Below are 11,025 nucleotides of genomic sequence, written 5' to 3' on the forward strand. Positions count from 1 at the left end.
GTGTGTGTGTATATGTGTGTGAGGGAATCAGTCTAACCTGATGAATAGACGTGTGTGTGTGTGTGTGTGTGTGTGTGTGTGTGTATGTGTGTGTGAGAGACAGAGTTATCTCTGTAGCGTTCTGACCTGACGAGGCGTAGTGTGTCCTTGCGGATGTTGATGAGGCTGCGTAGAGTCTTGACTGGTTCGTGTGGGGGAGGGGTGGCATAGGGAAACTGTTGACGACAAACACAATAACATCTCTATTACATGTCTACAGCCATAAAAAGAACAATAGCATCTCTAGAGCCATGAGCTCACCACACAGAGGTAGCAATGAGCCCTACATACATCATCCAATGACCAAGAGAGAGACACACACACACACATACAAATTCTTTCTTTGGATTACAAGATAAACATATATCATGGCATAATCCAAGTTTGACAGAGTAGCAGCCAATATCCCAGTCCATTATACACATTAAGGGTAAAGGTGGCACCTACGCCTCCATATGTAGAGGCTACCAATTACTGCTGATACAGAGCAATATTTTGTCAGTTTTTAGGCCTTGTTCTTATGTAGTCCACAGATCTGCAGACCTCACACACACATCTTGTGCACATGGCCTAAACTACCAAAAATGAGGGCAATGATTTTACAGGAGTAGCCAGAGTTATTAAAAACATTGTACCATGGTTGATATTTCAACAGTTTTGAAGCATAGCAGTCCATGTAAGCATCGAAAGAGCAACCAATTTCTATTATTGTAACGGCTTTGGTGTGTTCATTAATTACAACTATGTCGGGTGTATTTGGTAAGTTATTTATGGCAGTTTCCAATGTAGCGCACTGTTCGTGTGTGTGTGTGTGGATCTTTTCGTTGTGATGGATTGCAGTAAAGTTGCCATTGTTGCGGAGCTCCTTCACTGACAGTGCAACGACACGGTCGTGGTGGGGGATGTACAGTCCTTTGTAGGCAGCGCAGCCATTAAGGATGTGCGCGATCGTCTCCCTTTGCCGGCTGTGGCGTTGTAGACAAAACGGCTCATGTGCGGATGGAAACCATGTTGCTAAGTTGGACTTTGTTGGTAGTACCTGAAGACAAGCTTTTATTGTGAATCTGTGGATGTCATCACACACACACACACACACATTTTTACAAAAAAAAAAAAGAGAATTAGTGAATGGTTTTGCAGATTTGGTATGGGATTATGGTTTTATATGGGGTTATAGTAGGGCTGGGCGATATATCGGTATTACGACTACAACCGATATATTTTTGAAAACGATATGTAGTTGAGACAATATCGTAATACCGGTATTATGTCAAATAATGGGCCATTTTATCAAAGCCACTTGCTCTTCTGTGTTCAGACCATTCAGATAGCCGCAGCTCTGCTCAACTGCGCCCCTTGCGTGTGCACGTTCTCCCTCGCAGCACTACAAACTTTCAAACATGACGGACACTGAGTCAGATTTTGTTTACCTTGATCAGAGGTTGGTGCTGATGCCTATTCCGTCGGCACATCAACGGCTAGACCGAGAATTCTCGTTGTGAAATCAAAATTCCACTGGAGCTCCAAGCGGTTTTGTACACGCAGATTTAAGTTACAACACTGTTTACAGCTCTTCGACTCACGGTAAAATGTCATTTTTGGTATAGCCTAGCTAATTTAAATACACTGATGAATGCTTGCGTTTAGCGATATACAGTAGCAGATCTAGTCCTCAAGGAGACAACCTACACGCTGATTTTATTAAGAGGATATGCACGCGACTCGCGAGCAGTTAGGGCATCATTTTTTATGATTCCTGAAACCCCATTCAATCGTGCATAGGGATTTTTCTTACCAACCGTAACATGCAAAAATGCACGCATACAAAACGACGGTAGCGTCTATCACACTCTTGATGAGTGACTCAGTTACGTTGTTTAAGTAGCCTAATTGTTTAAAACTATTTTTGTTGTTGATAGCAACATGTCTAGGCCATCATAGTCTACATTTGCTTGTCATCTAGGCCCTATCAAACCCTTACAGGTAAAAAAAACTGCATTGTGTGACAAAACTGCAGGTTTTTTCAATATTGTTGTGCCCAAAATAGCCTATTGCATTGTGCAGTACAATGTAGGCCTGCGTTGTCAGTCAGGGTCAACTTTTGGTCTTTTGTTATTTGCACAGCTTTATCAGAGCAACTGTAGCCTATGCCTATTGTAGGCCTATGTTATTGTTTACACTTTTTTGCACAGCTCTGTTGGAGCAGTCTGAAATGAATATAATTAAAAGTGGCTGTGTTGTCATAATTGTTGTGTTGAGTGAATATATGAAGCACTTCGCTCTTTCTGTTTGAAATATCAATATCGTATCGATATCGTATATCGCCAATCAGCCCCAAAATATAAGTTTTGGTCCATATCGCCCAGCCCTAGGTTATAGTGAAATGTTTACTGTAACAATTATATGATATGCAAAGATTTTGTGTGTAAGCAGATGAAGAAAAACTGTAGTATACTTCACAATGTGTAGAGGAAAAAAAGCACAGGTCTGGTCTTATGTGTCATGTTTGGTCAGTATATTCTTGTCCTCTAAATTATCATCTAATCCTACTTGAACAATATTTCTGAGGGGGGGGGGGGACTATATCCTAGGAAAATCTGTTTTGTATTGAGAACATTTGTGTGTAACTGATTTAAACATAATCAGATCATATGATGGATGTGTTTGTGATATGACAACAAAATATAGTTTTGATAAATAGTTGTATAGTTTTGACTAAAGTATTTCATGTTTATGTTTATATTCTTAGCGGGTGTCCAAAACAACCTGCATTATATTTTAACCAAGGACCAAACAAAACACACCAGAGAGGTAGCTCACCCCTCCCTTCAGTATCCACAGAGAAACTTGTTTTCTTGTTTTTGTTTTGGGCACAGGCTGCCCCACTTTGTTAGGTTCTAGTTTTGGGAGCTATGGGGGCTGCCTGCAAAGACAATATTTTTTACACGGGCAGCTAGTGGATTGTTAGAGTAGTTGGCTGACTGCACCTTTGATATACTGGACTAGTTTTACAGTCTATCACATTAACATTAGCCAGTAGACCGACAACGTGTGGGTTCGATAAGTTGCTTTGGACAAGAGCTTCAGCCAAATGAATTCAGTTAATAAGTAAAAACGTTACTCTACTCTGACAGATGCATCCTGGCAGCTAACTCGGAAACCGATCTGGCCCTGAATTGGAAACCGATCTGGCCCTGAATCGGCACTGGTGTGGCCCTGAATTGGCGCTGATGTAGCCCTAGTCTGGCCCTGAATTGGCCTTTATCTTACTCCGAGTCTGTATTTATGTGGATCTTACAAACATGCCTCTCCTGTCCACGCACACTATTTAGCTTACAGCTTCAGTCCGACACTCAAGAGCATAAAGACGTGTGTGTGTGTGTGGGGGGTCTTCCCATGTGTGTACAGTTGAGTGTATATGTGTGTGTGTAAGAGGGCGCATGGGTCTCCCCATGTGTATGTGTGTAAGGTTGAGTGTATGTGTGTGTGTGTGTGTGTGTGTGTGTGTGTGTGTGCTTGTGTCTGTGTGTGAGGGCGTCTGTGTCTGAGGTTGAGTGTGTGTGTGTGTGTGTGTATGTGTGTGGCTGAGTGTATATCTGAGTGTGTGTAGGTCACTGCTGATGGCTGTAGAGTGACACTGACTGACACAGGAGGCGGTGGTCCTGCTGATGCCTCTTGACATCTGCTGAATGAGGCAGTGACCTCTGCATTTCTGCAACTCACTTTCTCATCTGTCCAGAAAGTGTGTGTGTGTGTGTGTGTGTGTGTGTGTGTGTGTGTGTGTGTGTGTGATGTCTAACCGAAGTGGTGATGTGAGGTAGCTCAGACGCTCTGGAAAAAAACCCGGCACAGGCTGTGCCACGTGCACACATACACACGCACACACACACACACACGCGCACACACACACTGAGTGCTTTCTGGCTGCGCTGCCTGAATGCATCTCTGTGTTGCAGCAGTAAGCTGCCTCTCTAATCCCAGCCCCACTCAACTGTCTCATCCCCTCCATCACACACACAAACACACACACACTTAAATGCAGTCACACACACAATTACCCACCACCACACACATGCACCCCCTCCACACACACACACACACACACACACACACACACACACACACAGGGTGGTAAGAGAGAATGCTCTTCCTCAGACTCCGCAGACACACATCACATGCAGAAGTGAGTGTGCAGATCCAAATCCGTCTCCTGAGGCCTCACTCACACCACAAACACAAGGCCCAGCTGGACAGCAGCTCAACCCACAACAGGCCCTGATCTGGCTGTGATCTGGCCCTGATCTGGCACAGTTAAGGTTAGGACTGAAACTGAAACACTACTGAGCTGCACAAACGACCAAATGAACCATCCTCTGGCCCCTCCCCTTGCAGGTCCACAGGAGAAAAATATGTGCTACATACAATAAGATATATGGAGCAATCAATACACAATCGGCAAAATACAACTCCAAATATATTGACATCACACACACACACACACACACACACACACATAGCTTTTGCCAGGAATGTTGTTCTTTTCCCACTTCTCCCCCCTACCCTGGAGAACTCTGTGAACCCACTGCATTGGGCGTTGGAACTGGAGCCAGAATCTCTCTCCCATCTGCATAATGTCACCTTTACTGTTTGTTTGCCTTCTGTGTGAAAATGGCACAATTATGCCACGCTAAAACATACCAGCGAGTGGGCCTGCCAGCCCGCAGGCCAGTGCCTGGCACCATGCCGGCTTCTCTCCTCCACCCCCCGCCACACTCCCCCCTCTCTGCAGCCCTGGCACTGAGGGGCAGTTTGAGCACAGAGCGCACAGTGTGTGTGTGTGTGTGTGTGTGTAAGTAAGAGAGAGAGAGCGAACGGGAGAGAAAGAGAGAGTGACTTAACTTACAGGTCTTTCCTTCACCTTAGTTATGGTAAAAAATAACATTAGCCCACATACAGAGGTAGAGGAGCCCAGAAGCAGAACTCAAACAAGCACAAACAAACCCCTAGTGCTCCCACGGTGCCAACAGAAAGCTCAACATGTTCACCACATGTGTGCTACTCAAGAAAGAACTCTCAGTTTCACGGTACGCAGTCACGCAGATGAATACACCTGGAAACGGACGCACAGACGCTGGCTTGTTATCTTCTTCTAGGGATATAAAGGCAATGTCAGAAATTGAAAGGATTAACAGGGATAGAGTAGGACAGGATAGTCTTTATTGCTAACAAGGGAAATGTGTTGTTACCATCTCCAAAAAGCCATACATACATACACACACACACACATACATACATACATACATAAATGTAACAGGCATTGCAATAAAACAGGTCTGTGTATTAGAGTAATTGGAACTCTGAGCACATCTTAGCATGTGTGAAGGCTGTAAACTTCACGTGTGTGTGTGTGTGTGTGTGTGTAAACTTCCACACATTTAGCTCATTTAGCTCATCATAACATTTAGTTCAAACCCATAGCTCAAACCCTGCCAAAAAGTTTGATGGCTGTAGTGCATTTTGCACCAAAGCAGTGTTTCCCGTACAATGTATTCAGCAGCGGCGCAGTGCCGCTCCTGGAATTCAAGCGCCACTGCAAAAAAGTTGCCTAATTGAAAAAAAAAAAAACGCAAGTGAATTTAAGGAACAGCTGCCGTTCGTTCAGGTTTGATGTCAACAAATATTAGTAGGCTAACGTTGAAGGCGCAGTCAGGGATTCCACAGGAGATCACGTTGTTTGTGTTTATGTTTAAGTTTATTAGCAGATGCAATTTTGTGCAAAAAAACGTAGCCTACATTATGTTAACCAAGGAACCAAATTAAACACGCCAGCGAGGTAGCTCGCCCCCACCTTCAGTAGCCTATTCCCAGATGAATTCCACGCATTGTTTCGTTTTTGTTTGTTATACAGTCAATGCTTTCAAGCCCTGTGTTGCTAACATACCTAGGCTATGAAACTAAGGTCTAGCCTATGGTGGGTTTAATTGAATTTGAGTAATAATATACGCAACCATTTACATCTGGAGATAGTTTGTAATTCCTGTAGAGCTCACCAAAATCATAGAAATGATACAAGACACTTATCTCCTATAATCCAAGATAGATTTTCTTCGAGTCGTTAGGCTTTTGAGCATTTATTTTACCAAATGACATGGAAAACATAATTCAGTTTCATCCACATATACTTATGCACAGATGCACAACAACGCTACTACTAAGTTAGCTTAAAACCGTGAGAATCAAGCAAGCCTTGAAGTGACAGGCACTCAATTCGACCTGCACAGCACTAATACAGTGTAATGACATGAAAGAGAAGTCTATAGTTTATACAGTGCTGTGCAAAAGTTAAGACACCCATGCTAAAATTGACTAAAAGGAGGAATAAAAATCTTATCTTTTAGAAATTGATCTTAATGCTTAATTAAAAAAAGAGCAAAAATCAAACCTTTAAGGACATCAATTCTTTTTGAATGTATCATTAATGGTAAATAAATAAATGTTATTATATAAATAAATGTCTTAACTTATGCACAGCACTGTACATTCTAAATAGTAATAGTTTGTACAGTGGCCTGTGATTAAGCTTTATTTTTTGTAATTAATTGTAAATAATAATTTTCTGTTATGTGTGTGTTGTGCCATTTCATTTTTGTTTTATTTCAATTTCTAATAATAATGTTAGTAATAATTACTAATAATGTAAATGAAAAAGTTGAAAGAAAAACATGAATAATCCTGTTCAAGTACTACAATAATCATGCTTTGTAAATGCTTGTGTTGATGGTTATGTCATAATTTGTAACTCAATCTGTCAATTTCCTTTCGACAAAATCCACCAGAAGTCACCATTTTAGGAGTAATTTTTTCATTTTTTTTGGGGGGGGGGCTTCCTACGATCAACAGCACCGCTGCTGGAAAAATTTCTAGGGGAAACACTACAAAGCTTAACTGAAGTGCTCAGGTGTGTTTGTAAAACACCATGTTAAGAGGTTTGAAAAAGTGGACATGATATTGAGACTTAAAGTATGAAAAACTATTGAGAAAAAACTGCATTAAGAATCAAACAAGCATGTATTCATCAGTCAAGAGCTTTTATCCTTACAACAGAGCTGGGCCGTACCCGCTCACGGGGACATGCACTCTTTGAGCGTTTCCGATGATGACCTTGGTGTGGTGAGTACTTGGCTCTGGTCGTGTCTCTCTGGGGATAGGGAGATTTAGGAGAGGACCGTCGGGATGGCAGTTTGAGGACGCCTGACTCGGTCACACTGTCTCCTGATGGTGGGTCACTCTCCAGTGAACCACCTCATACTGGATATCAGAAACTGCAGCAGGTTTCGTCATTTACATGACTCATTACCATGGTGATTCTCTCTCTCTCTCTCTCTCTCTCACACACACACACACACACACACACACACACACAGAGAGACACAGGCACACAGACACACACACACAGACACAGACACACACACACACTCATTCCTAACCCCAGCTCTTCTCACAGTCTCCTCGTAACACTCTCCACCAATCGCACACCTGGAGGTGTACTATCTGACAGCTTTTTCTTGCCTGAGCTCTGTCAGCTTATGGGACTTTCCTAGGGGCCAAGTTGCATGATTAGTTGAGGGCCCCCTGTCTACTGTAGATGCAGAACCTGTAGAACCGTAATGTCCAAAGTAGTGCTTGCTTAATCCCTGATAAACTCGTGTAGCACCGACATGGCCAGGCAACAGAGAACAGCTCAGTCTGCAGCACAAAGCACAGAACAGTCTGCTGCACAGAGACGAACAGCTCAGTCTGCAGCACAGAGACGAACAGCTCAGTCTGCAGCACAGAGACGAACAGCTCAGTCTGCTGCACAGAGAACAGCTCAGTCTGCAGCACAGAGACAAACAGCTCAGTCTGCTGCACAGAGAGCAGCTCAGTCTGCAGCACAAAGACGAACAGCTCAGTCTGCAGCACAGAGACGAACAGCTCAGTCTGCTGCACAGAGAACTTAAAAGCTCAGTCTGCAGTAGCTCCAGATCCGATGCACCTGGGCCACATCAGGGCCAGAACAGTCTCTCAGTCTCTTCCTTCCTCTCTCTCTCTCTCTTCAACTCTCTTGTTCAAGGTTACTCCAAGAACCTGCCAGCCCTTCAAGGCTGCTTCCTTCCAGGAACACACTCACATGCCCCAGGAGACAGACTGCCCCTGCCATGGGTCTGAGCCAGGCCGGGACAGGATCTGCCCCACAGCCAGCCGCTGTGTGTGTGTGTGTGTGTGTGTGTGTGTGTGTGTGTGTGTGTGTGTGTGTGTGTAATGTATCCTGAGATGTGACATGTGAGGGACTGACTGTGTGTGTGTGTGTGTGTGTGTGTGTGTGTGTGTGTGTGTGTGTGTGTGTGTGTGTGAGAGAGAGAGAGAGACAGAGAGAGAGAGAGAGAGAAGGAGAAGGGATTCATTGGCAGAGCTCTCTGCAGCAGATTGAGGTGAATGTGCATCCAATCGTGCACACTCCCAGAATACATCACTGCATCACTACCATTTATAGACTTCTTTCAAAACATAAACCACAAAACCAAAAAAGTCTTCGATCTGCCTTAAAATATAATTGAGTGGATGACCAGAAAGAGCTTTCATGCCAACAGCCAAGAATACGCAAAAACATGATTTGGTCATGCACACGAACAAGCACACGAACAAACACACACACAAAGACACAGACATAGATGTTTATTTGTTGGTGTTTGTTAGATGGAGTTCTTTGAGTTTGATATGTTCTTGAGTCTTTCTTTTCAATTAATGTATGGGCAGTGTGGACTTGGAAGTTGGTCTTCTGAACATTCTAAATACGGCAACCAACACCTGCCTACTTTAGAAGGTTATGCAGAGTATGCATCTCCATCCTACAAGTGTAGGTCTTTCAGCTGTCAGAAACAGCCAGTATGCTAGGTGACATTACACAGTGGAGCTACTCTAGTCCTGATCAAGGCCTGATCCAAGCCTGTCATGGACCCCCTGACCTGGCCCTGATGTGGCTCTTATTTGGACCTAACCCCTACCATTGTCTGACAGACACACAGCAGCCTGCACCTGCAGGAGTGGGCTACTACTAATGCTCTCCAGGTGACCTACCGCTACGGGCCGGGTTCCTAGGAAGTTGAGGTCTGTGTTCTCCCCAAAGAGATAGCCCTCGGGGTGGGTTGACTCGAACTTCTCCCCGCCCATGATGAAGTGGCTGGCGAAGTAACTTCCTGTTACAGAGGGACAGAGGCACATGCACATCAGTTATAGAGACCAACCCTGGCAGTTTGTGTGTGTGTGTGTGTGTCGCGTTTTACTCTGTATGCAAACCTTTGATGCTTGGCTAACCTCTGCTGTACTTTATTGAAGGATTATAATTATGTCTCAATGTTTAAGGTTTCCTGGAGGGAATAACACAAGTTCATGTTCATCAAAACGACCGCATCTTATTATTTACACATTGTCTTGGGCCATTTAGCCTGAGACAAACTTAGCTGTCCACAGATCTCAGTCTATGTTGTTTGCACTTGTGTCATTAACACCTGCAGTTGGCATCTTTCCTCTCTACAGCTCTGAGGTGTGTGAGGTTGAGTAGTAGGCCTACTCATATGTCTCCTGAGTTCTGAGACACCGAATCATTCACTTCATCAGAGCTCGTAGTTTCACTTTCCGAGAGCACTGTGTGTCCTGATGGTATTGATTTGACGTGTCTTGATGGTATTACCACGCCACCCATCAATATCCGCGGGGCGCCTTTAGGCCGTCACCTCTCGGCATCCAAATCAGTGCCTTCGTGCACGAGTTCTCGTACTCCAACCATACAATAGGCCTAGGCTACAACAAACGGGAGTCATTATACCTTTATCTTCACGGTGTCGCAAGCTCACCCCAAGCAGCCCAGGACAACAGTGTCCAAGGCGTGCGTTACAGCGTTAGGGGAAATGTCTATGATATTACGAGTTAACCTTGTCAAAGAAGGCTAACATATACATAGCGACGACCGATATGGTCATAAATTAAAGTAAACTGTTGGGATACACTTCGTTTGGCAAGGGCAAATGTCGACTAAAAGGAATGCTTTCTTTGTGTTTGTGGCGAGATGTACTTACCGGTCTTAGGTGGGTATCTGTATACTGAATTGGACGGTATGTCGACCTCCTCCACTCCTGCGTTCTGTCTACTTGTCAAAGCTCCCATTTCGATATAAAATTTAAATTCAACTGATTGAACATACCACAGAGAGCTCGGTTCGACCCGAATCGGCACAATTCGCTTTTGTTAGATCCTGAAAGTCTTCATGTTCAGCTTCGATGCAATATTATCCGTTATTTTTTTTTTTTTTTGTATGTTCACGGGATTAGTTGCTGTTCCTAATGCCTAAGCCTCACGGGCTCCCCATCCGCTGTTTTGATTGACGAGCTCAATCCGGTGGGTTGAGGACACGATTTATCTAGCCTACTCTATACTCTCGCGCTCTAGTCGGTTTTCCTATCTCTATTTGTGCAATTGTGCCGCTTTTGTAGATTAAATAATATTAGGCTGTGTAACGGCGCACACGACATCCTCTCCGCGTCTCTACCCTCTTTCTCCCCGGTTGTAGGATGCTCGCGCTGAGCGCTGTTCTATTTCCCAGACCCGACTGTCACCGCGCGCTAATGGCTCCTCTGACGTCAGCCTTAAATCCGGACTGAGGTTTTGCGCAGTAGCTAGAGCACAACACACACACACACACACACACACACACACAGACTCAGTCACACTCCCTGCTGTTGCTGCTAACGTGACCTTCCCCAAATTTTACACTTGTTCTCTGCAATGCAGAGGCGTCGCGACTGGCTAATTTATCCTAAATGTATGCATCCCGTTGGTTAGTGTGACACAGCATAGCCAACCAGCTCCAGGGTAAATAACCTGCTGCTCGGGGTTTGGCAAAGCACAGAGAAGGCCCAAGCACATCGTGCTGTTACCGGCCTGGATTTT

General features: G+C 44.3%; 1 protein-coding gene across 6 annotated transcripts in view; it reads right to left on the reverse strand.

Moving 5' to 3' along the window:
• The window catches only part of rnf157 (ring finger protein 157), a 47,289-nt gene extending 36,467 nt beyond the window's left edge, over window positions 1-10,822 (reverse strand). For 4 of the 6 annotated variants that reach the window (XM_042086302.1, XM_042086303.1, XM_042086301.1 and 1 more), the window contains exons 1-3: window positions 10,155-10,821; window positions 9,157-9,275; window positions 127-215 (exon numbers count right to left, since the gene is read on the reverse strand). In XM_042086302.1, the coding sequence (XP_041942236.1) occupies window positions 127-215; window positions 9,157-9,275; window positions 10,155-10,242 (296 nt within the window). In that variant the 5' untranslated portion in view covers window positions 10,243-10,821. Of the gene's footprint in view, window positions 1-126; window positions 216-9,156; window positions 9,276-10,154 lie in introns of all 6 variants that reach the window. The other 2 variants (XM_042086307.1, XM_042086304.1) reach the window with 2 other exon arrangements.
• Window positions 10,823-11,025: the final 203 nt, after the last annotated feature.

Source organism: Alosa sapidissima, chromosome 3, assembly GCF_018492685.1.
Source record: "Alosa sapidissima isolate fAloSap1 chromosome 3, fAloSap1.pri, whole genome shotgun sequence".
Classification (NCBI taxonomy): domain Eukaryota; kingdom Metazoa; phylum Chordata; class Actinopteri; order Clupeiformes; family Clupeidae; genus Alosa; species Alosa sapidissima.